General features: G+C 31.3%; 1 protein-coding gene across 3 annotated transcripts; it reads right to left on the minus strand.

Moving 5' to 3' along the window:
• Positions 1-551: 551 nt before the first annotated feature.
• Positions 552-27,771, minus strand: LOC130891432 (serine protease gd-like). Of its 3 annotated transcripts, XM_057796183.1 has the most exons (9): positions 27,404-27,771; positions 18,877-19,245; positions 16,907-17,078; positions 14,483-14,632; positions 13,131-13,640; positions 5,749-6,063; positions 2,612-2,878; positions 2,228-2,386; positions 552-766 (listed from the first exon to the last, which is right to left on the minus strand). In XM_057796183.1, exons 2-9 carry the CDS (start codon positions 19,087-19,089, stop codon positions 567-569), a joined length of 1,986 nt encoding a protein of 661 aa, XP_057652166.1. In that variant the 5' UTR covers positions 19,090-19,245; positions 27,404-27,771; the 3' UTR covers positions 552-566. The 3 variants fall into 3 exon arrangements, with proteins under 3 accessions (XP_057652166.1, XP_057652168.1, XP_057652167.1); XM_057796185.1 differs by lacking the exons at positions 16,907-17,078; positions 18,877-19,245; positions 27,404-27,771 and adding an exon at positions 14,973-15,240; XM_057796184.1 differs by lacking the exons at positions 16,907-17,078; positions 18,877-19,245; positions 27,404-27,771 and adding an exon at positions 14,970-15,102.
• Positions 27,772-27,948: the final 177 nt, after the last annotated feature.

The raw sequence follows: 27,948 nt of genomic DNA on the forward strand, positions 1-27,948 counted from the left end.
CATGATTCAGAAAATCTACAACAACGAAGATACGTTTGGTAAACAACAAGTTCATATCATTGTGGTCACAATAGAATTATATTTATTTTGATAGAATTCTAATACAGTCTAAAGTTCATTTGGAAAGTACGTAGAGTAATAAATCACAATCACGAAGAAACTTTTATTATTATTTATATTATTTATTTATATTAAAATGATATAGTAAAAAAATTTTGCATTCAACGTCTATGACTATAGTTGAATTCAAGTATAAAAATCGAGTATTATCAAAAATTCATTATAGTTCAATTTAAAATAGTTTCCAATTTACATTTCCAGCGGTTGTTACATCAACAACCAATTCTAGTATTTGGAATCTTATTTGGGTATCAATTTAAATAAATTAAGATTTATTCTCAGAAACATTTATTCATATATACAGAATCGTTATCGATTGAATCGTCTGACTCATAAACGTATAGGAAATATTAAGAATCGACCGTTATACCTTAAAAAATAGACGTTTTTTGTTTGAATTACTATTAGGTTATGAAATAAAATACAACTCATCATAAATTCTAATTTTATTCAAGAAAGGTCAATAACCAATCTAAAAATTTACTAGCGTCGGTGAAAACAACATAATTTGATAGATCACAGCTTCTAGTATTCGTTTCTGAAATTGATAATGAGACGATTCCTCTCAATATCCATTTTCCATTCAATTTCATTATAAATCCTCCTCCACTGTCCCCATTACATGGACCGGTTCCATTTCGGAAACCTGCAATACATAAAAAAAATTATGTTTTCAAAGAGATTTGTCTATATCAATCCTTCAAGAATACGGGGGTATTTATTCTCGTCAACAAATAGTCTTTTCTAATGTGTCGAATTCGAAGTCGACTTGTTTCTATAAAAGAAATGTCCATAAAATCTCCACCATGATAATATTCGACAAATAGAGAGTCACAAGTAGTTTAATATTGTAATTAGAATCGTCGATAGGATCAAGAGCTTTTCACCATTCAAGAAGTCGACCAAGCTCTGATGACCTTAAAAAACAGAAAATTCAGACCACCGAAAACATTATCAGACAATCAAGTTCAGGCACGCATTAATGGTAAACAAACAAAACCCATCCCAGTCAATAGCGGTATAAGACAAGGAGAGTCGCTTGAAGATTATTAAATATCTTGAATATCACAGGAAAACAGTATAATATGACTATCCCGACTGAAAAACCCATATGCATGACAACATCAAAGAACCCATTAGATGTAAATTAGAACTAGAACAACAGAGAATGAACTAAAAGTACATTGGAATTGACATAACTAGTTATGGTGACGTAGAACACGAGGTAAGAGGACAAGTAGCTAGAGAAAATAGGTCGCGGGATGTCTTCAGAACGTAGTATGGCGGAAAAACACCTAAGACAAAAAACAAAGGCACTCATTTACAGATATATCAGAAACAAGACCATAAACATCAAAAATGAAAAATCTCTTGGAGACAACAGAAATGAAAATTCTCAGGCGGAAATCGGGAAAAACACAATCAGACCGAGAAAGAAGTTAAAGCATCAGATATAAGTCGAATAGCAGACGGTAGACTGGTGAAAATAGCAAGGGATGAATTTCCAATTGGAACACGGAGTAGAGGTCTACCACAAAAGAGGTAGAGTGAGGGAAGATATCGATCAAAGAACAAACGTTAGACCTATCATGGAGGAAAGAATAAGGAGAACGAAGATGTTAGGATGACTAAGGATAAGTAAGGACATACATTTTGAATACAATATGTTCAATGGCGGTTATGGATCCGCCAATAATTTTATGATAATAAAAATAAGAACCATCAAAAAGTATTCAAATCTCTTGGTTGATTATGTGAAAAACATTAAAGATAAACGTGAAATATTCTGTGAATTTGAAACTTCTCAAATATCAAGAGATAAAATTTCTAGACATAGAGAAAACTGCAGACAAAAAGACAGCACGATAGAAGAAGGTCTTGCACGGTTTGACTTGTTTCCTTTATTTGACATCGACAATAAAACTTACGTCAATAGAGAATATCATAATATTTGATTTATTTTAGATTAAGTTGATTTTGAGTTCAAAATTCACCCAAATCAAGTTTCTATATCATTTTACTTAATATCAATACTAAACGTGAACGTATATCAAAATCAAATTTTATCAAAATAAAGGCTAGATAATTAAATAACAGAAATACTAACCTGCACAAAATGTTCTATTGGATGTAATGTAATGAAATTGTAAATTACTAGCCAGGCATTTTTCTTGTGTTACTACTGGTAAGTCAGTCTGTTTTGGTTCTTCAGTCATTAAAACGCCATGTTCGTCTTTTCCCCAACCAACTACTGTACCAAATTGCCCTAAAAAATGTTCCGTGTTTCAGAGAAGAAAAATAATTCATTTGGCGATACAATCGACATGTGGTTGCTGAGGATACTTATAATTTATAAAATATGTGATAGTAATGGTTATTTCATAACATTTCTTTCTTATTTCTCATTATAAAGTGAATTTGATCTACTTCCTTTCATCAGATTTATTGATCAAAATGAAAACCTAGAGCTTCGATTTTTCTAATTACTTACCTGCAATATAGTCTAAATCTGTATCTCCCTTCCAGAGGCAAATAGGTCTTATATATTTTGTAAACTGCAGAGCTTCGTCAAGTATTAATACAGCGATATCAGCATCGCTGGTCAAACTCTCGTAATCAGGATGAATCGTTATAGACACAGGTTCCACTATTTTTTCTCCTTTTACCGGTATCCACTTATGGATATTAAGTTTACCCAGAATTAATAAAAGCTCTTGAGGTCTGAGCTTTTTTCTGTCACTTTCTACGCAATGTGCAGCTAAACAAAAACAAATAAATCTATTAGTAAACTCGTGATATCATACTGTTGATTGAAATCTTTGCTCTATTCTTTGTTTTTAATAAAAAATGACGATGCTCGCATAACATGTCAGAATTAAGGAAATTTCTTAGTTGAATTTTATTAGTTCGTTCAATATACGAGATAATTAATGGAATTTTAGAATTTTTTTAAGTGAACAAAAATAGTGTGCCGCTTCTTATTTTTTAGGATTTATCATATTTTGGCGACAAATTCATTTCAAATTGGGAAAAAATTCATTTACAATTGAACTAAATAATAAGAGGTTATGATATTTCTATTATATTTTGATTTCAGTGCACAAATCATAGAAAGTTTTTATTTTGAAGATAAAATAGTTACTGAAAATGATATTGATCTCGCTCGAGCACCTAATTTTCGAGATGCTGGAAGAATAATTAATAATTTTTTAGTGCTTGGTACACGTACGTGCCAGCCTTTTTGAGTTATATATTTCAGCAAAAAATAACGAATGAATCTTGAATTCATGATATGATAGTCGGGAATCATACTATTTGATAAAAAAACGATAATAAACGCCAGTGCATTGTTTCTATGCACGTACAAAACGTTCTCAAGGAATATAAAACAAAATGACACAACTTTATAGGAAGAAACGTTCCAACAATATAGAGAGGAGTTAAACGATTCTAAATTACGGATTATAAAAAAACTTAAACTACAAATGAAGTTTGCCCCTGAGAAGCGTTACAATTGTCACTGAACACTTGTTAAATTGAAATAGTTCCAGTGTCGCGTCAAATATTTGTCCAAAAAACTATACGAAGCAGATAAAAAAATGTGAATATTATTCTAGAAGTACCTGGTCTGACTTAGAGATGCCAGTAGTTGCTTGAAAATTACACTGTATTAGAAAGTACACAGTCTATACAGCATATGTTTAAAGTTTGAATACGCTACGTTGTTTAGTGTTTGTTTGGCAGCCATGAATAATGAAAGTTTTCAGTGAATTTGTAAACATGGAAAAAACTGGTCATCGTAATGTGATATAATACTTTTATTTGAAAGGCCTCAACCCAACCAATACAAAAGATGGGTAATGTGGGTGAGACTGCTCCTTCTTTATTAAAATTGAAATATTGGGTAGCAGAGTTTGAACGAGGCCGTACAACCTGCAAAGACCAGCATCACAGTGGTCGCCCAAATGAGGTGACGATTTCAGATATGTTGAAGAACATCAACAAAGCGGTACTGGAAGATCGTCGACTGAATGTGTGTGAGCTAGCAGACATAGTAGGCATTTCAAAACGTGCGGCATATTAACTGAAAATTTGGACATGAGAAAGCTTTACGCAAAATGGTTGTCTCGTTTGCTCACTATAGATCAAAAACAGCGTCGTGAAGATGTTTCCATCGAGTGTTTGGCAATGTTACACAGAAGTAAAGCTAAATTTTTGCACCGTTTCATAGCCATGGATGAAACGTGAGTTCATCCCACCCGAAACAATGGATTGAAAGGGGAGAGCCGTTCCTCCTACAGGCAAAGTCATGACGGCAGTTTTTTGAGATGCGCGTGGGATAATGTTCATTGATTATCTTAAAAAAAAGGCGAGTACTATGCGAACTTATCGCAACGTTTGATCGGAGAAATTAGACAAAAAGTCCGCTTTTGTCTAAGAACAAAGTGTTGTTTCATCAAAACAATGCACCAGCTCACACATCCGTTATTGTAATGGTCAAAATTAATAAATTAAAGTTTGAATTGCTACCTCATTCACCAAATTGTGCCCCCTCGGATTATTCTTGTTTCCAGAATTGAAAAGCTAACTCGGTTATCAAAGGTTTTCCAACAATGAAGACGTGATGTCGGCAGTTAATGGCTATTTTGAAGAGTTTGACGGGTCTTTTTATAAAATGGGTATTGAACGAACTTATTGAACATCGTGGTGTTTGTAGCTAAGAGGAAATAACGTTGAAAATGAATATATTTTTTCCCAATTTTTTGTGTTTTCTTTGTATATACCTAACCAATAATAAATCTACGGTACCGGAAAATGATTAGTATGTGGACAATTTTTTAGCAGAACTTGTATGTTTTAAAGATCCGAGATCACATTTTGACGAAATGAATTTGAAACTACAAGGATACTGCAGAATATTGTTGGTTTTTCATATTTTCATTAAAAAAATATGATTTAAATAACAATGTTTGAAGGAATGCTGGATTTTGGAAAAGTTTCCTTCATATCACATCATAAATATTACGAGAGGGAATCAGTATTTTATTCACAGAAAGCTTCTTTGTTTTCTAGTTGAAATATATATGTTACGTTTTGGAACTTGATACTGATTTTTTTTGTAGATGAATCGAAAATAAAAATTGAAAGAGATTTTAATTTTTATCGAGTCACTTACAATTTCATCTCATTATATGAACAGAACACACCTTCAACCAGAATTCTGGGATATATACTAGATTCTTTTCACTTAGGAAAAACTGAAACTGAATTGGACTTCTTCAAGTTGGTAATAGAAGAACGACACCACAACTTGGGCAGCCGAAGGGTTATGCTGTGCTTAATGTTGTAAGCAGAAAGTAGCTTTTTCAACAAAGTAAAAATACGGATATTCCCTTTCTTCTAGGTTACTTATCATCGATAAAAAAACAAATATTAAAGTTGTTATTGACATAGTAGTTAGTGAAAACATCCTAAAAGATCTCATTAATTTTTTTGTGAATGAAGACGCGTTTTTCAAGTGCTATTTTCAATTAAACACTGTTGCACTTGATTGTAAATAGCTAAGATGTAGCTATAAAACAAAAACTGTGTAATAAATAATAAGTGAAATGAGGCGGCTTTACTTACCTGTTACAATGTGCTTGCTAGAAATCAGAGACCCACTGCAAATATAATTCAATCCAGTGGTTTTAACCTGGAATACTGCCACTAACCAAGGATACGCACCTCTGGGAACGGCGCGTCCATTGAAAATTAAATGATTTGTGCTTATTGATTGTCCACAAACATCATCGAAAGGTCTAGTAGATTGTTTACCGTTCTTTAAAGCTAAATCAAAATCTTCTGGAAAATCGACATCAGTGTCAGAAGATTCGAAGCTAGAAGACTCGGTTGGGGTATTTTGATTGGGATGCAATGGTGATATGTTAGAAGGTCTAGAACCTGAAAATGTGATTAGATTATTTTAAGTTAGCAGCAATTGAAATTGAATCTCTAAAAATGGAGTCCTTCCTTAGCCACATATGGATATATTGTGTTTTTGTAATTTTTATCTATAGTGGCTTTAGGAAAATAAAAAGTACACAAGATCAAGAATTCATATTTACATAGATGATAGAGAAAAAACTGAGAACAATTCAAAAAGTACACCTCGGTTTTATTGACATGTAAAAAGCAATTGACAGCGTTAGAGGAAACCAAATATGGATTTGTTTACAACAAAGACGTGCTGGAGTCAAATTGAGAAACCATGTCATAAATATATATTAAACAACAAGGAATCGGACGAGGAGAAACAAAGAACAATCTTAGAATTTGTTAACTAAAGAAGGATTAAGTCAGGGGGAGTATTGAGTCCGGTGTATTCATGATGACAATGGATGTTGTATTGAAAAAAGTGGAAACAAAAGTGAAACAGATACAAGTAGGATACAGGAATATGGAAATAATTGGAATCTCTGAGTGTGTTTTTTAATATTTTTCGCCAAAAATGAAGAGAAATTGAAACATAATTTATTAACATGTAAAGGGATATTAAAATTGAGCAATATGAATATCAATATGAGAAAGACAAAAATGATGGTAGTGAAGAAGAACTAAAAATGGAACAATGGAAATTAGAAATCAGAGGTGAATTAAAGAATTAGCGTTGCAATCAAACTTTACTATGCGTTGAAGAGAAATTTTCTGAGAAGAAAAGAAATATCAAAAACACCACAAGAAACGTGTATAAATCAATATTTCGACCTATCCCATCCCCATACATGGTAGCGAAAGACGGGTACTTACAAACTCACTAAAAAACAAAATTCAAGCACTTGAAATAAAGTACCTACGCAGAGTCAGAGGTGTCATCAGAAGAGATAGAATAAGAAACGAAATGATAAGAGAAGACTTGAATGTCGAACCTGTGGTCATAACAATTTAAACACAACAGCTTAGATGGTTTGGACACCTTTGTAGAATGGAGAGCAATAGACCGGCAAAAAGGATTTGGCAAGCTAGAGAAATGGAAAAGAGAAAAGAGAACGCTCAAGAAATCATGAGAAAACACAATTGTCGTAGTTTTAGGAGAAAAAAATATCATCGAAAGGCTATGAAAAAAGTTGGAAATAGATAAAATGGAAAATTGTTGTAGCATGCTCAAAATTGGCATAAGTTTTCATAATTATTCTTCCTTTTTCAATAGGACCTGGTCCTGTTCAATCCTGAGAAGCTGAGCTCCAGCTCTCGTACCACTTCTTTGGTGGTCTGCCTACAGGTTTGCGTATGTTCAGTCTCTGAGTTTTAGCCCACTTTGCCCATCTGTCTTCTGTCATTTTTTCTACGTGATCCCTCATAATAATAAGAAAAAAAGGTTCACCAAAAAATTGGAGGTGAAAAGCGAAAATATGTGAATCATTTTTGAATACTTTGAATATAGAAGCTATTCTTATATCTATAAACACAGTTTATATCCCAATAAAAGTTTTGCCTTCTTAAAATTGATGAAATTCTTAATCAAGTTATATTTAAAACTGATGAAAACTATATCGTTCTTCGGGATGTTATTAACAAATTGAGCGCGATAGTAACTTGCCGGAGACATAAAAAATCGAGTTTTACGATTCCCTATTTTCTTGAGTTGAACAAATTTCCCGTAGTCCCGCAGTAAAATAGAAATATTTTTCAGTATGCATTTTACATGAGAAGTAAAGGTATCAATATAAACCTCTGGGTATAAGCTTTCTGATAGCGTGATTATAAATAAAGTAGTTGGAATTCAGCTATAATTTTATCAACTAAGATATGTTTTTGTTGCGTAATTCAAAATTTTGTCCGAAAGTACATGAATTATCTTTCGGGATTAAAGATGAATACAATTATTTTGGACCTATTTTTTAGTCTCATACATATTTAAAACTAATAAAATACATTTCTACGGTGGCGTTTTCAAAAAACTTTGATGCTTGTGTCTACGATGATAATCAACAAAGTTATCTGTTTTCTTGTACAACAGTAATCTCCTACTGGCGAGAGAGAGTTTTGTGAGAAATGATATGCAAAAAGGGCAAGAGATCATTGAATCAACTTTCATTTCATAAGAACACTTTCTCTCAGTGTTTTGGTATCCAAAGTATATTAAAAAATGCATTTTCTTATTTACGAATCCCAATTTTTCCTTCCGCCACCCTATTTTTGATAAGCAATTTTTTTCTCAAAATGCATCTTATCAAGAAAGCATGCAGCATAATTTTCACATACCTTTGTGAATAAACGTAAACATAGCAAATCGATTTTAGTCAATTTACTACCTTCTTGAAACATTGCTGAGTAGTTTTGTATAATCGAGAATGTTTGAATTTTGTTGTGAATATTTATATTATGTAGTTGCCTAATTATTTAGTTACATGGTTCAATAACATATAACTGCATTATAATAATAAATATAGTTTTTCAGTTTACTCTCGTTATTTTTGTTAAATAATCGAAAAAAATTTTTAATGGATAATTTAACACGCGAAATATACGAGGCTGGTCTCAGAAGTACCTGGCCCCACAAAGAAAACACAAAAATTTGGGAGACAAATAAATTTATTTTTCCTTTTAGTTTCTTCTCCCAGCGATGATAAATACCCTCTATATAATAAGAATCGTCAAGCTCCTCAAAATAGTTATTAACTGCCGACATCACCTCTTCATGTTTGAAAATCGTTGACCACCGAGCCATTTCTCAAATCTAGGGTCCTAAATCTGGTAAAAAGTATGAGGTAGCAGTTCAAACTTTAATTCATTAAATTTAGTACTTTCCATAACGGATGTGTGAGCTGATGCATTGTCTTCATGAAGCAACACTTTCTTCGTAGCCAAATGCGGCCGTTTTTGCTTTATTTCTTTGCTCAAACGTTGCAATAAGTTCGCATAAAACTCGCCGTTGACAGTTTTTCATTTTTCAAGATAGTCAATGAAAATTATCCTAATTATCTTAGCCTTCTTTGGAGCCGGTTCTCTTTTTCCAGTCCATTGTTTTAATTGTTCTTCTATTTCTAGTGTGAAATGAAAGATTCACTTTAATCCATGGTTATGAATCGGTGCAAAAATTTAGCTTTATTTCTGTGGAATACCGCCAAATACTCGATGGTAATATTTTCAAGACGCTTATTTTGTTGCATTCTAAGCAAACGCAGCACCTATCTAGGGTACAGCTTTCTAATGTCCAAATTTTCAGTTAATATGGGATATATATCACTTTTAGAAATGCCTACTATGTTTGCTAGCTCTCACACTTTCAGTCGACGTTCATTCAGTACCGCTTTGTGGATTTTCTTCAACATTTCTGGAGTCTTCACCTCATTTGGTCGACCACTACGATGTTGGTCTTTGCAGGTCTCACGGCTTCATTTAAACTTATTTTACTGTTGATAACGAAGTCTCGACCAGAGTAGAATTTAGGTTATCTTTTTTTTTGGGTTGGTCTACGGCTTTTCACATAAAAGTATATTATTACATAACGATGGACAAATTCACTAAAACAAATATTAAACAACATGGCGTTTCAAATTTGAAACATATGATGTATATATTATTTTCTTTTCTCTAATACAGTGATATCTTTCCAGCAACTACCGCCATCTCAAGCTCAGGCTAGGTACATCTTGGACCATCCTCGTATGTTCCCAATCTAAACGAGTCCCACTATTTGAATTATCTCAGTAGTTCTGTCTGTTATTATTAATTTCATCTATCAATAGGTTTGTGAACGAATATATTTATTATTGAATCATCATCTCGTGTTAATTTCATGAAATAAAAAGAATGTAGGTCAAATTTTGCCGCTATAATATAATTTTCATTCTTCTATTGAATTTATTTATATTGATAGAACCCATTGATTAACTCGTCAACTAATAGAACTACTTTGATCTGTTTACAGTTTTGATAATATTTATTTGAGAATTTATCAGATTGTATGTCTAGAGATCACGTTTCTATTTTATTGCAGTCGATAGAATTGAAGAAATATGGGTCATATTTATTATTTTATGTAACTGTTTTAGTATATAATTTCAAAATGTGTGACAGGAAAACATATTGCCGTTATAATATAATATTGATTAAGAGAAAATTCTGTAGTCTGATTTATAATAAAAGAGATGAAAGTTCAAATTGGGTTTCATTCAGATTCCTATCTGATAAAAGTATGTATAATTTAATGTAACGGTCATAATTCGAAAATATCTTTATGAGGTTAACGTTTACCGTTTCCACACACACTATAATTATAGTGATTTATTATAAAAAAAGTCCTGTTAAAAGTAATGTATTGATTTTTTCTGTCAGAAACATCCTGGAACTATATAGAGTTGTTAATTTTATCAAGATAAAGTTTTGATAATACTGATAAATAAACGATAGTTTATACACTCCGAAATCACGTTTTTTCTCACTATATTGTAACAAATTATAGTGATTGCATTACCTAAAGTCGTATCAGATTAATACTAAAGATGATGAGATATTGATTTCAATCTATATTATTAATATAACTGTGCAATAAAATTGTTAGAGTATTTTCAAAAACAAAATGCTGCTCTTTTAACTCCAAAGGTTAATGTGAATCAATATTCTTGTATAGTCTTCTATAGTCTTTCACTATAAATAAGTATTTTTAAAACTACAGCATTCTAAATAAAAATGTGTAATACAAAAAATGTGATAACATTTAAAGATTGTGGCTAAATTCTTGATAAAATTCATAACTGAACAAACAATTTACACTCCACAATAATTCTGAAATGTTTAATTTCAAATATCGATTGTTTTTTTTTTAATTAAAAAGTGTCTCTTATGATACCTCATTTAAAAGGTCTCTTAATACTCTATTCAGTGATTCAAAATTAGTCAATTATGCTTTACACGGACTAAAGAAAATATTTATTTTAATTTCTCAGTTTGCGAATTTGTTACTAAAAATATGAAATGGGGTTCTGATAAAGTAAGGAGTAAAATTCACAAAACTTAATGTTAATTTTTGGAAAAAAATACTTTATATAGTTTAGTTACGTGGATTTTGATATAAATCAAATGCATAAAAAGTCCAAGTTACGAAGTAATTAATATTTTTTTATATAGGTGGCTAGTCTACGAATCATTTCATATATAATTCGTTCTAAATTGTCTGCTTGGTTAACGTCCACCCGACTCTGAAAATGTCTCCACAGTAAAAATCAAGTGGTGTGAGATCAGGTGATATTAATGGCCACTCCATTAATCTACGTCCTGCAATCCACCTCCTATATAGTTATCGAGAAACCTTCAAAAATTAAGGTGCAGGTGCACTATTTCTGGAACCAAATACTAGAATCAAAGTTTTCTTTATTACTTGGATCCGCAATTAGGATTTTCTCACAGTTTTTTCATGTTTTTCCAAAATTGAATGTACGTTTTAAAAATTTTGTGCATTACTGTATGATCTTTGTAAAAACACAAGAGCTTTTCTTTTTTTTTATCGAATAAATTTCAATTAACGAAATAGTTGCAAATCAGTAATTTTACGAGAAAATGTCAGTTTTTCGAGCAAAATTACTGAAGGAAAACACATGTAGAATATTCATTTTGATTTTTCTCACTCAAAGCTCGTAAGGAACTAATAAGAATTTCTGATGTCCAGGATCAATTTGGAGGTAAGGTTTAATAGAAGATGTTGAGGAGTGTCCCGTTATCTTTATATGTTGTTGGTCACTAACTCCTGCTTTGGGAAACTGAACTAGCACTGTTTGAATGATTAGGTAATTTTATTATTTATAATGTCGAGTCCTCTAGAATTTTTGTTTTTCCATTTGGATTTGGAGTTGAAAAAAAAGTCGTTAAAATGTTATGTTTTCATTTCTTATTTGTAACAGTAATTCTAACAATGCAACGGGATAAATACCTTCATTTAATTTTTTGTTATTTTTGTCTCCCAATTTCATTGAAACATTTTCCTTGAATCATCCTCGCAGTGGAATTCCAAATTGATTTAACTGCATATTCTTTATAATCTTCTCCATTCTTTTTTTTCATATTATAGGTCCAATATTTTAATATATCTGCTACTTTTTGTAACGGAATTATTGTCGACAGTAATTTCGTACTTGAAAAACTACATAAATTGTCTCCATATGGACGCTTTAGTATTTTTTGTGGATTGTAGGATTATATTTTCTATATTTTTTGTTATTTATCGAGTCGAAAGTTACCCAAAACGACTCATGTAATGTTTCAGTATCAATTATCAACAGACACAATACTTAAATAACTGTCGTTGTTAAAATGACAAAACAATCATATTTAAATGACACATTTTATATAGGAGTTAATTTATCGTGAAAAAACAAACTTTATTTCATACAAATTGGGTAAATGTTTCGTCAAATACAGCGTATTCCAAGAAAAAATAGTTTTATTTGGTTACATGCAGTGTAATCCAACTAACAAAAATTTTATTTTTCATGGGATGAGAAGATGAAACGAAATTTGTACAAAGATATTCGATTTGTTTAATGCAAAGAATCCAGACCTAGGCAGCAGCCAAACAACAATCAGCCAAATTGGGAATAAATTTAGAGCAACTTGCTGAATATATTACTTTTTGTTTCTTTGAGGATCATTTGTTTATGAATTCATTACGAGCACTTTTGAACTATAGAGATAAGGTTGATTTGCATTGCCATGTTCGACAACCAAAGTTCTTGACAAGACAAAATGGAAAAACTGCGAATAAAACTTGTTATGCAAGTTTGATATTTACCGACATTCAATTAACTATCTTTATTTGGTATTAAGTAATGTGATATTGGCACTCTAATTTTGGATGAGATCTACTCAATAATATTTGTAGTTGCACCCCCCAGCAAAGTCTAAACCAAAAAAATAAAGAAAAGTATAGAAGAAAAAAATGATCTGAAGGAACAGATTATATCGATTAATTGTATGAAGCATATTAACATCAAATTATCATTATTTCAAACCTTTTGTTAAATAAAACTCACCTCCAATGTTTCCATTATTGAAAAATGGATTTTCCTTGTATATTTCTGAAGGATTTAGTCGCGGTCCAGTTACAGAAGGCTCAGATATCGGTGCGGGGGGTTGTGGTATTGATTCCGATTGTGGTGGTGATGGAGGCGGTCCATGAACCGGAGGTGGGGGAGGTGATCGAGATGGTCCATGCGGTGGAGGGGGTGGATGCGATTCTGAGGGGCCATATGGTGGAGGTCGGAGTGGTCGTCCAGGTGGTCCATATTCCGGAGGTGGTGGATGCACTTCAGGTGGTCCATAGGGTGAAGGTGGTCGAAGAGGTCTTGATGGACCAGGCGGTGGAGGTGGTGGAGGTTGTTTAGATGATTCAGATGGTAGAGATCTGCCTCCTGGTGGATCCGGCATTGGCCTGAAATCTTGACGATTCGGTGGTAGTGTAGGATTGAAATTAAATTTATTTTTATTTGGTTCCTTAATAGGTGGTTTGGGTCTTCCATATTCATCTAACTGGTAATAGCGAACTGCAAAATGATTAATGTCTCATCAGATCACAACAGAAATATATTGCTGATGTCATTCATGAAATGCAATGGAAAAGGTTATTCGGAAAAAAGATTTGGAAAGTGAAATATTCAATATATAAATTAAATACTAATTAGTGATAAATGTGCCGTTCTGATAAATGATCTTTTGCTACCTTTCAGGTAAAATCCCGACGCTGAGGTTTCTGAGCTAAAAAATTTTGTAAGCTTTTTTTAAAGCCAACTTTACAGGATTAAGAGAAATTAGCAAAGGACCAGACGGGGGCAAAGTCTGAGCTATATGTTGAATGCACCAAACTTGATTGATTGATTAGTTCTGGCTGCTCTGATGTTGATCTGAATGAAGAAACTCATGGCAATAATACTTTTAAATTGCCATCAAACGCGAGGCACTCACTTCCTAGCGTCAATAGGAAAACAACAAACCAATCAATGTAGAGTAATTTCTGATAGAGTAGACCAATGAAGCATCATATTCTGATGGGAGATTACAAGATGTTCTGTAATTTTGTACCATTTGATTTTTAAATGGAATTACATGACTTTATCTCAAAATTATGTAAGATACATTTCACTATCTAACACTTAATAAATAACTACCTAAGAAGAAACCTTAATAATAATAATCTAGAATAAGTACTTTCATATTACAATCTTCTCTACAATTTCATTTAATTTAATTTTTCTATGAACTTAAAAGATTTGTTTCTAAATTATGTGAGACACAACTCAATTTAAAACATTTATTAATCGTTTGACAGAGAAAAAACTTTTACATGTTAACCACATGTTAATGGATGATTAAAAAAAATGTAACTTACCGTCAGTAGGTTCATTCGAATTCATATTGGAATTATCCCTCACTGGGATTAAATTATTTTCGGGCGGCATATTCGACGTAGATAGAGGCTGTACATTGATCTTCAACGTATGCTGTAAATTCACCGTTGTTATAATCGGCACTGAATTCACTAAAAAGAAAATTATACAAAAATTCACCATCTTCGTAAAGAGTAATGTATGGTGTTATTATAATGTTGTACTTTGGCTTCCTCAATTGATACTGTACAGACTATTAAAAATTAATAACCAGAATTGTTAATATAAATAACATACGTACAAGTATAATTTCTAACGAACAAATAAAAAACTTGACCGGCCTGAAGGTGAATTTTAAGTAGGTGCTATTTTAGAAGAATAACGTCAAAAATAGTATGTCAACTGCACTGGTTATTTTAGAAATATATCATATTATAACCGAAGATCATCGATAAATGATTCGAAATAATATTGATGAAATAATCATACTACATTTTACATCATAGTCATAAATGGATCCATAAAAATACTCATTATGAAATACTTGATACAATGAATAACGTGGCGTTAAATACTGAACACACCGCATACACTACCACTACACCAAAACTCACAATTGAACTGTGTGACAAACAGTTGACCTTCGGTCTCTGAAGACGATTACTTGGTAATCAAAACGCTCGTCAAACATTGTAATCGTGAGTGTTGGTGTAGTGGAGGTGTCAACAGTGTGTTCGGTATGAATATCACCAACGATACTAAAAATTCCAACTTAGTTAATGGTGTTAAATGCAATAGATGCGATGTGGTTGATTATGTTATTATTTATTCAATATCTCGGCCGTATTTTGCTGAACAGACTTATGTAGTAACATTTACAATCCTCAGGTGATATACGAATTGAATGCTGATAATTGATTAGCAATGTACTATAAAACGATGGGGCATTAGATGAAATATTGCGAAATAATACAAAAGACTACTTGATATTATAATTATATATGATTTAATAAATAAATTATTGTTGACAACACGCAAACTAAAAAGTAATCCTTAGAATTAGAATACAATTACTGACGAGAAAAATAATATCCCCTTGAATCTTTTGTACATTTTTCTTTTAAAAACTAATTCTATATTTTGAATTAACAAGTAAGAAATTATAATAGTTTATATTGAGTTCCTTCGGGAACATTGACTAATAAAGCGTGTTTTCTCGTTATTTATAAACCATAATGAATTTTTTTTCTTTCAACCCATTATTTACTTTATTTAACAGACACTGTTGATCTATTTGAATGGAAATTTGTAATAAAATTTCCACAAACTTTTAATCGACATATTTACATAAAATTTTGCATACAGTTTTAAAAACAATACATATTGCAGAGAAAAAATATTTAATATTAGTTACTTATGAAGAAATAGTTGACGGCTTGTAATAAAAATGATTCTTCCGTGGAAATAAGGAAGATAATAGAAACCTATAATTCTTTTAAGATTCATTCTTTGTTCTAAAGTCGTCACTAATTAGAGAGCTTATAAGTTCACGAGAAGCACTAGAAATGTAAAAACTCCAAGGTATTGAATTTCACTTCTAACCCAATGGAAAACTAAAATTTTCACTTCCGAAACTAGTCATGTATTGAAATTCCGATTTTTAGAAACAAAATTACAGTTACAAATACGTTAATTTCACCAAAAAACGTTAAGAAAAAAAATTAATATTAAAGAATATACAGATTCTTCTTATCTTTCGTGTTTCTACAGATTCATCAAGCCGTTCCTTCATACATGTAAATCTCGTAAATTAATGATCATCATTCTAATGTGAAAGAAAATGTTGTTTAACTTCTGAATCAATCGTTAATATTTCACTTAATTCAAAGTGATTGAGATTAAGAAAATTGCATTTGCTTCATTTCAATGGTTTATTCATTGTTAAATATAATTAATAATTATTTTTCTCGCTTACGATTTATAATAAAAATGAGCTTACGGTCTCGTGGTTAGGCCGTTGCCTTGCAGTCAAATGGTTCAAATTCAACTGAGAAATATGCAATTTCATATTTGTCACTATGCTATTGTATTTTCCATTAAAATAACTTTTTTAAAATGAAGTTTCAAATATAAAATAGCTCCAACTCCAATGTAGATAAATAAGTCAACCTTTATTGGAAACCCTAAATTTCTACTCATAAACTATTTAAGTCTTATATAATAAATGAAATTAGAAACCACACTTCATGTAAATCACTCTCAAAGATCATATGTACCAAGATTCATGCCAAAATTCCATTTAATAGTGGATTTTGGATCAAGTGGATCTAATTTCAAATTGAATTATTTAAAACAACACTAGTGCAGTTGAGCAGATTCCATATGTGGAAGAGATTTGAATATAATGGTAATGACAACATATTTACTTGGAATTTTAGGTCCGCTACAAATTAAATTCCCATTAACCAGGATCTGTGTAATTTTTGGCGCTATATGGTACCATACGGGAAAATATAGGTAATAGAGAAGTGGTTGACCGTTGGCTATAGTTGCTGCTGCCGTCTTATAATTCGCCAATTCCAATTTACCATTGTAACTCTGAAATGAGGATATATATGTCGTTATTTAATAACAATAATATATGACGTGAGCTAATGATTCAAATTGAATATATATGTAAAATACCTAGCGGATTTGTTATAGCTCAAATCAATTACATTAGAATTTGTAATCGTTTTCTGGAAGTAGTTGCTTTCGACTTTTAGAGAGTAGATTTTTCAAATTCAAACTGATAGATGAAAGTGAGTATGTACAATGATAGCGATAGCCACTTATATATTCTACGAGGCCGTTATTGTCATTATTGTACACTTACAAGTGATAGTTTTCACTAGTAAGCTTTTGAGGGCTGTTTGAGCAGTTGTTTCCATTTCATTCAAAGATAATCTCGCTATATAGTTTTGGTATTTTTTAATGAAGTCACAGACTTACTGAGAACTGAAGTGTTCCAGATATACAAGGTTTACATTTTACCATGGCAAACGATCTCATTACTCTCAAATCCTGGTCTGGCAGGAACTGTCTCTGTTTAAACGCCGAGAAAAATTTAGTTTGACAACCTCTAAAACTCAGCAATGACTTGACGTATTGACGGTGCTCTTCAATAGTCTGTATACGTAGGGATCTTGGCGAAAAAATTATACTCTGCTTGTTTTGCCATTAAATCGCTATGGTTTGCCTTTCTAGGGTTCTTGTAGTTTGCATCTCTTAGAATCTTAGTTCAAATTACAAAGAAGAGCTATTCGTTACATTTATGGTTTAAGTAGTAGAACGTATTGTGAATTCTATTTTAAAAAATACAAAATTTCAACTCTCCCCGCTCTTTTTATTTTAAAATTTCCTAGAAGGAAAAATTTGGACATTTACTCAACAATACCCACTTCTGATTTGGTGAAAAACTCCATCATCTTCTATACAAAATATTTTTCAATTAGCTACCTCCAGAATTAGAAGTGGCAAATACATTTGATAAGTTCCGGAGCTGGATAAAGGCATTTCTGCTTGAAAGACATCATTATTTTGTGGTACAATTCTACAATCTACCATAGACTGGCATAATTTAAATGGGAAGAAGTAAGATATTATATGTATTATAATTATTATTCAGCCAAATTGTTATTTTATATTATCTGATATAAAATTATGTCGATCTGCCCATAAAATTGTCTTATGACAATGAAGCTTATCTATCTCTTTCTCTCAGCATTTTCTTCAGTCCCTTTAGTACCCGGATGTAAGTAGTACTTGAGTGTCATATTCCGAGATTTTATCACCGATTTATATCGTGAATTTTCTATCCATATGAAAAATATATTATCTAGTCACTCTACAGTTCAACACAAATGAAATCTTGATATAGATCTCTGGTTCCAGTTCGGCTCCGAGTAACTAATCAAATGTGACATTTTGTAAATACTTTAAATTTGAAACTGCTTCCTTGTACTTCATCTTCCTCTATTCTTCGGAGTTACTTGAAATGTGTAAATCATTAGTTATTGGAAGATCATTTCATTATGGCTTTGTTTTGTATCCTTAAAATCTTTCTATAATAGGCAAACAAAAGTAGCAAGGGTTCACATGATCCTTTGATTCATGCCATATTATAAAACGACGAAGAGGCATCACGTCATATATTCTTCTAAATCAATACTTTTTTACTTTTTTTTGTATATAATCCACACTATAGTAAAAGAAAATTTGTCTTGACGGGAACTTGTAAACGTAAATTTAGTTCAAAGAGATGGATCCTTCTAATTTTTCAAGTTAGTTATAGACGTAATAAAACAAAATTATTAATTCTATTGATTCAACTATATGAAGGCAGAAATTCTCTTACCTTGACAGAATTTCCTATAGACATCTGCAGATTCAACTGTAAATAATTTGTAGGTTCTGTAATTATTTGTAATTCTCCATAAAGTCCTACTTGTTCGTTGAATCTATATTGGAACACATCTGGACAAGGACTTTGTAAGTTTTGAGATCTGATAAGTCTGATTATAGTTATATATACGAAGGAAGTGAAAATTAATTCTGATTTTAAATGCATTTTTATGCGTAAAGTAACGATTATATCACATATAAATATAAATAAATAAATAATTGTTTAAATATATTATAAAAAGTACTTTTTTGAATAGCTTAATAATAGGGTTGGTTATTAGCTTGTCCTTCTTCTTTTCCACAATTTGAGGTAGATTGAGGTCTGTAACAAATCGTAAAAAAATTATTTAATAATTAAATAAAAATATATAGACATTTGGAATAACTGGAATAATCAGAAAAACTATATTAAATACAGTTCATGGAGAGTGAAATTGAAGTAAATCGATATTCGGAGTAATTGATTACAAAAAATTCAATTAAATAAGTGACAAACTCTACATAGACAAGTTGCAAAGCTATGATGCAGTTTAGTATTTCAATCTCCTTTTCTTCGAAAATATTGGTCGCAATAAATTCTGGAACCTAGAATCGCACGAAAATTTGAAAAATGCAACTTAATCAACATGTACGTTGTGATTTCTAAAAGATTTTGCCTATTACCACGACACCTAAGGTCTTTGAAGACAATCAGTGTTTGTGTGATGGGAATGAGCAGTGTGTTCAATACTCAACATTTTGTACTATAAACAGTGTTAATCAAACTGAGAAAGGAATACTATCAAATCTAAATATCGAATAGGAGACCAAACCAAATCAGAAAAGTTATTGGCGGTTGTGAATCTGGTTCTTTCTATCTCTTACACCGCGTTCTGTTCTAGTCTTTGAATTAACTTCAGACCCTCATACCACAAGTGAATGTTTATAACTGTTACTTTCGATGTTTTGTGCACATATTAGGCAGAGTTGTGCAGGATTTGTTCAAGCCTTTAAAAGAGCTTCAGACCCTCATACCACATTTGAATGAAGATGACTGTTTCTTTAGATGTTGTGATTATATATTCAAGGCTTGTTCAATTACATATATTATATTACAATACACTTATTGTAGCTTACATGATTTTGTGTTTGTGAATGATAATTACATAACAATATTTCAGTTACCAAATAGTATGGTTGGGTGAAAAAATTTCATTCCATTTTGTCGTTTATATGAAACTAAAATTAAATTTAATTTAAAAAAAAAACCGAATGTTGTATTACACTAATTGAGACGAACTTTTGTTATAACTTTTCATATTGATTTTTCTCAAGAAATCTAGTCATAAACAGTTGGTGCGAGCACTGTGATTTCACTTCTGCAAATATACATTATTTTGATATAATCAATATATCCTTGAAACAAATTTGAAAAAAGTGAACAACAATTTGATGAATTGAGGTAAGTGTGATTGATGAAGATACAAATATATCAAACGCGATGGAACGTTATAAAATGCTAGACAAATGTTTTCTGAAATAGGTATAATTTTCTTTTCAAAAATTGGATAACAGTTAACGGTTATTCTTAACCGTTACGATTACAAATGAATTATGGAAACTGAATATATTTTCTATAACAATCCTATACAACGAAATACTGAATCGAATTGGCATTTTATCCTTCTATAAATCAAGACTAATTTAGAACGACACCATTGATCTGGCTACTAAATAGGTTTATAGAAAAAAATGGACTGGAAACTTATTAAAAAATATAACAATATCAATTCTGAAAAACATGACTAAAATTGAGATTTTTATGTTGTTATAAGATAAAAAATAGTAAAGTTAAAATTTTCTATTTGGCATTGGCGTAATTTCTGAATTCAAAGAATCATACTAACCACAATGTAGCAGATGCTACATTTACTGAACTTTTACACTACCTTACACAATGATGAGAATACAAAATTCCAAACATTAAAATTCAATGTATGAGGTATGATTAATGAATACGTCAAACCCTAAAAGGTTTGAGAGAAGCAGTGACCAGCTTGTGCCGTGTCCAAATTTTCAGTCTGCAAGTATAGCTGCTTTAAGGAGATCTTGATTTCAATATCTGACGTGGAGCAATGATCTTGAATAACATATTTGCTTCAATAATGTCGATAAAAGCATTAAGAACGTTACAAAATGTGTCTATGGCAGTGTTTCCTAATCTTTTTTGTTCCTTGCCCTATCCAAACCCGAAAATTCTTATGATTCCTTATATATCATATACATAATTTATAAAACATAGATTTGTTCAATTGAGAAACTTAAAAGATAGATTTTAGGAAAATTCAAATTCGAAATAATTTTAATAAGGATTTTTTCTATAATAATCTATCCTGGTTCTGTTATATCCGAGGGAAGTAATAATTTACAGCACTAAATCCACATCAGTTTAGTTTTCTTGTACATTTGGTCAAATTTGGGTATCTGCTTCCTCAAAAAGTCATGCCTTCGCTCCTTTTACATTGAATAAAGTTTTAACTGACTCATCATTTAGAATTTCTGAGAGTTCTTGATACTCAGATTTAATTGCGATCAGCTGCTTTGTTTAGTCAAGTTAACTTGACGACGGAGTTTATATTTTCGTCGAACAAATTTATAATATTTAAGGCCGTAATTATTTGATAATTTAATTTTTTCATTCAGTTTTGGCACCGAAATCCAGCATTGCATTTAAATGGCTCTGGGCAAAAGGGTTAAACACGTGTGGAGTCCATTTTCAATTGCTCTCCTTTCAATCAAATTGCCCCCCCGTGGGGTGTCGGCTCCACGTTGAGAAACAGGAGTCTACGGTGATACTGTAGTATTTGTTAAGACGGTATATTGAAAATCTCGTACGGGACCGTGAAACGGCACTTACACATATGATTTACAAATGAAACCCGTGAGTGCCAAATTTAATCCGATACTTGAATGACAAACAAAAAACGCGTTTAGACTTAAATGGAATTGGAAGATCATCTTCTATAGGTCTAGATTTCATTAATAAAATTTTTATTGTAATTGCACGTTTAGTACATGAACTTGACAAAAAAATTTCTCAATGGAATATCAATGACTCACATCGGTGTACAAAAGACAGAAAATTGTATTGTATGATAATGATTTGGGAAGAAAAAGATCAGCAAAACAGGCCCTTATCGGTCTTCTATGAGAGCACGATTGCTATAAGCCGTTTTTGGTTTTTCCACATTCGCATCATTCACCTAATTTTGCGAATATATAAGGTTACCGTTTTGAGACCTTCCCAGAGAGCTGACGAAAGAGGCTCACCAGAAAAACTTTCATTATGAATTCGACGTTCTTGTGAGATATGTGTGAAACATTTTTAGGATTTAGTGAGATTATGGAGAAGACAAGTATGGGAAATAGAGATATGTTATATGTTAGAATTTTATCTATTTGAGAATGTAAGGTTACCAATCGAAGCGTTTCACTTGAGAGGATAAGGTTTTTTCTAGCTTCTATTGTAATCCTTTGTATCTTATTGTAAAGATTATCCACCTTGTCCTCTCATAGTGATTCATAGTTCTTGATCCGTTTCATACATTTTACGGAAAAAATGTGTTTCGGAAAATATATTATGCATTAAAAATTGGGTTATTGCTTTTCACAGGTGTATGAAAGGGAAAACTACGTAAATAATTTTTCAAAATATTATCATTGGGTATTTCATAGATTAAATTCACTAGGAACAATTTACAGTAGCAAATATTTTTGAAAATAAGTGTTGAGTTGTGTAGCGTAAGTTAAAAAAAAGCCGTGAGCAGCAGAGCTCCATCACGAAAGTCGAATTTTTCGTCAAATGAAGAATTTAACTAATACACAAACAAATCTTTCCATAAAATGAATTTCTTGGAAATGATATCAATTCTCAATCTTATTTCTTTATATGGAAAATTTGCTATTCCTCAATAACTTTTCATTTCACAAGTTAACTCTCTCTCTCGAATGAAAATTCATAATTTCAATAGACGCGGTGGTCTCGAACCCTCTTGTTCAATTCCAATTGACAACAAAGAAAAAATTGTCATAAACAATTACAACGATCAAAATGATTTCGGTCGTTTTGTGCTAGAAGAACTGAAGAAGAAAACTTTGAACTTGAGAAAGACAATTCTTCAACATCACCCCTACTTGCATGCGAAGTTCGAACCCTCTAGTTAAACTTTTTCTGGCCAAAAAATAAGAAAATATAACAAAAATGACCATAAAATAGAGAGGGGTGAAGATGAAAAGTTTCGACCTTAGACAGGAAATAATCTCGCAACTAATTGAACCTACATGTGAAATTTCATTTTTCAGTCGCTTTTCGTTTGACCTGCAGAGGTGAGCAAAGGTCAAAAACCACTTTTTTTGCACTGCGACCCCTCGAAATATTCATTTGTTTTCAACCAAACTCTAATAACATCAATCCGCCGCCAAAAAAGCCATGTATGCTAATTTTGAATCAAATCGGACCCTTAGCAATTGCTCGAGAGACGAAAATAAGAATTGTAGCTTAAACAGATATATAATTTTTCCTTGAAAAATTCGACTAAAAATAAGTATCGAATGAAAAAGTAGTTAGATTAGGCTAGAGTTTCCGAATACGGATATCAGTTTTTTGAGTAGCGACCAGGCTATGTTGCTGGAAAAACTATATATAAAGCGATAATTTTGTTTTGCTTAGGGTTTCTAGTGTGTAGAGCGAAATGTTCAACAAAATTTATTGCAATAATCTTGACAAAACTTTATTCAAAAATTATTGATTTAATAATTTTTTTATAGGTATATTTAACATTAAGAAATATTTTCGGTCGATGACTTTTTCTTTGTTTATTTTTAAATATACCTAATATTTGTTTTATTTGTTTATGTTCGTATTAATGACACCGGTTGACTAGTTTCTGAATCTATTACTAACACAAAATTCAAAACCCGTTTTAATTTGGTTTTCGTGCATAAGGAAATGAGGTTACTTTTTATAGCATTCAGCAGCTGATTCCTGTCTAAACTTTGTTTATTATATATTCGAAGAAATATATGCGAAGTCAAATATGTTATAAATTTTATTGAATGAAATTAACAATTTTATCAATTCAATTTTCGTTTAAAATTAGTTTTTTTAAATTTATAAAAGTTCTATTTTTCATGTATTAGATTCGGTTCCAAGGATTTTTTAATCTTTATTATTGAATTAATGTTTTTTTTTTGATATTTCATGGTTCGTTAATGCAGTTTTATTTTTTTTATCGTATTGATGATATTTTAGTCTTTTTTATAGAGCGTCAAAATTAGTACAAGAATTATAAAAGAGCTAGGTTTACGGGTTGAACCGCGTTGGAATTTTGAAACTTCTCGACGTTTCGGCTCCTCGCTTTGGAGACATTGTCAAGGGAAGGATGGGGATGGAGTGGTTATTTGATCATTGATAAGAAGTGATCCAATTCCGTGGTCAATTCGCCTACTCCACGCAATTCATCACCCCTTTTTTTGTTTGATTCCAAGACCTGAATTTGTCCACTTCTTGGAATTTCTCCGAGGAAATCAAAAGCTGGAGCAGAAACACAAAAACTAAAATGATTAAAACAGGAAATAAAAATGTACGCTCACTATCGAGAGATTGAGTTAGCTCAAGACCAGCATTGAATGTGTTTTTGTCAACAATGTTCTCGATGGTAAGTATATCATTTTTATTTCCTATTTTAATCATTTCATATTTTTTCAGTTTAAGCTTTTCATTTCATTTGTGAAATTCCAAGGAGTAGGTAGATTGAGGCCTTGGAATCGGATCACGGAATCAAGTTGTAGGAAAAAATGCAAACAAAGCTAGCGTATTAAAAAATCACACAGGGAAATATGGACATTAACATCTCAGGGGAAAACATCGTAGATTTTTTTAAAAAAGGACATCTTCATTATTTTTAGTTTCCTATTGCGAACTAAGATGAAAAGTGAGTACCACATGTAATGTTTGATTAAATGACTAGCCGGAGATGAAGTAAAACTTCTCTTTGGTTTACCAATGTTATGGAGAGAACTTAGTAATCATGAAAATAACTCTGACTTTTAGTGTTTAGACGACAGTAGTATACAATACAAAAAATAACGCAATTATTCTATGTGCCGTTTGTTACTAAGCCCATTTTAAATTTGAAAGATCTTCTATATCCAATTTGACCCAGTCATTCCAGTCAAAATGTGTAAGAAGATGACACGGAAGTAATGCTTAAGTTATGTCTGTATCTAATGATTCCGACGATTTATCTCGTCATGAAAATAATCCACGTTTAATTCATCAGGCTTAATTAAGTTATCCTATAAAATATTCACAATTTTCAAGATTTAATACGGAACTTCTTGGATTTCGCTTACAACAGTGGAATTTGTTAAGACCAGAAACAAAAGTAAGGTTTACATAAGAGAACGAAAAAACTGTTATTGTACTGAAAGTTGGAACTTATTGAGGTAATGAATTAAAACTATAATGAAACAGAATGCCGTTTATTCGTAGATTCTTTGAAATACGCCGTTTGTACGAATAGTAATTTGTGAAAAGAGCTATGAATCAATGTGTACATTAATGAAAATAATAAAGTATGAAGAACGGCAATGAAATTAGGCAGTGACCTCAAACTCATTGGATTGTTTTTTGGTTTACAAGGTGGAGTTACCAAATAATGACCTATTTGAAACGAGAATACTCCGAGAAAATGAACATAAAATAAGTTGATGGTAAATCTCAAAAACATTATACCTCATTTATTCGTTTAACTAAGACTACAGAAAAACCTTCTGGATCTAACAAGAATGCATTTCGGTTTTTGCAAACATTATTTCCAAATAGTACAAAAGATGTCATTGAAGATTTCATTCATATACTCACATCTGAATTTTTTATCAGAAAGTATAAATAACAAAAAGTGGGACCATTTTCGTGGGATTGAAACATTTTTAAAGAGCTTCAATAAAAATTTTAGAATAGTATATAGAGGGATTGTGGCTAATCTATCATAAGAGATATTGACCAAAAAGATATAGGATCGAAGCCAAATTTATCATTTTCAATTATTTTGTTAAGTTAAGATTGATGAGTAATAAAGGATTTCGAGAAGCAGATCTGAGTAACATTTTTATTATTTTTTCTGGGTAACTGTAACTAACACAAATAAATAATGATTGATAACTTTCAGATGGGTGTAATCTAGTGGTTATTTTAATATATCTGAATTTCTTAGCTTTGGATTAAAGTAAATATCAAATTCTTGATAGTTGAGAGTGATGTAACTTAATATATTTCTCAATATAATTTCTAATCATCTAATCTTCTATACCTAAAGATTTTTAATAGATATAATAGCTTCTGAACTATTGATTGCAAATGATTTCGCGAGACACAAATTGAGAAGACACACTGAGAAGATCCAAGAAGTGCTAAATTGATAGCTGCTTATAGTTTCAAAATAAAAGATGACAACGAACGAAATTCGATATAATTCGTTATAAACATATCTAATGATTGGAGGTCCCGATAACCATTCAATAAATTCTCTTCTCTACCTATCCACCGGCCTATAAATAGATCATCAAAATACTCACAGATAAACTTTGGGAAATGGTCCAGATGTTTGTATTTTAGATACAATCGTGGCACTAGCAACCGTTTTTGCAAGAATTCCAAATATCGTATTCCATTGAGAGTTTCTTCAAAGAATATTAGTTCTATGATCTCTTACATTTCGTGCTCAAACATTCATTTTTTTTAGACTTCTCTCATCAACGTGATAATTCTTTCGATTTACTATTCAATATAAACATATATTCTACCTTGATACTCAATAATTTCTCCAGAAAACTGGAGTTAACAAGTAATTCTTGAAGCATTGTAAGATTGTAGTTTGTATTCATTTACCTAGTAGAAATATTGGAATTGTTTCGAACTGATATCATCACATTTCATTTGATAACTTCACTAAGGGTAGTTTAAACATTACTTCCTACGGAGGCGGTTGTATTTTCAATGGTTTGTGTTGTTATCCCAATAAAACATTGTTTTGAGGCACATTTTTTTACTTGATAATTTACAAAATAGATAACTATAATCCAGAAAATTATCAGGATTTGCAGATTAATTACAAAAATTGGTACGTTATTATGATCAAACAGGATAGTATTCATTGAAATCAGTTATAGAGTATGGATTGTTCTAGATTTCTTTAAATTTGAAAGTTGACACGTTCTAAAATTATCTTACTCCAACAATTTTAGTGGTTTCCACTTGATATGCATATTCATAAATATGATGATTTGTTCAATAACAATAATTTCCTTAACTTTTCCTCACAATTTTATTCAATTAAGTATTTTATGGAATCACAAAATTTCATAAAAATTTTTTACTAAAGTAACATTCGAGTGTAAATATGATCACTTTCATTGAGATTAAATGAAAATTATCTTACCTTTTTTATCCAAGCTGCTGTATTTGTATCACAGAATAAACGATTGTTGTTTGAAGTGTGCTAACTTATTTAAAAATATCACATAATAATGATAAAAATTCATCAGAATAATCTCAGTTCACTCAATTTGAGATAATTATTTATATTTACACTAAAAATTGACACTGCTTATTATTCCTAAGAAATATCACCACAACCACAACAGAATTAGATGAAAATTATACTGGAAATTCAGTCTTTTTATATCGTTTTTCAAATTCAATTTTTGATTTAAGTTCAAAAATAATTGTTATTGCAGTGGAGCCACTCGCCGTTTAGTGACCTAAAGAAGTCGAGATGGTAGCTCGCTTTTTTAAGAATGGGAGTAATACACAATAGTATGTCTCATTTTGCATTCCGGGTCTGGGAAATTCTGTGAAGCACGCCCACTGATTTTATTGGAAGGGATAAGCGTGATCAAGGAAGAGTTCACATAGGCGTAACTCCAATTAAATAATAGGATGCGCGTTATATGTTGAACATTTTTGTTTATTACAAAACAATCG

Source organism: Diorhabda carinulata, chromosome 3, assembly GCF_026250575.1.
Source record: "Diorhabda carinulata isolate Delta chromosome 3, icDioCari1.1, whole genome shotgun sequence".
In the NCBI taxonomy this organism is placed as follows: domain Eukaryota; kingdom Metazoa; phylum Arthropoda; class Insecta; order Coleoptera; family Chrysomelidae; genus Diorhabda; species Diorhabda carinulata.

What these genes read in the sequence shown, in the direction of transcription:
- LOC130891432 (XM_057796183.1), bottom strand. Translation starts at nt 19,089, where the DNA reads ATGCATTTAAAATCAGAATTAATTTTCACTTCCTTCGTATATATAACT. An exon ending in CTATAGGAAATTCTGTCAAG is followed by an intron (nt 17,079 to 18,876) that starts GTAAGAGAATTT and finishes TCCTCATTTCAG; the next exon opens with AGTTACAATGGTAAATTGGA. An exon ending in TAGCGGACCTAAAATTCCAA is followed by an intron (nt 14,633 to 16,906) that starts GTAAATATGTTG and finishes TTTTCTTTTTAG; the next exon opens with TGAATTCAGTGCCGATTATA.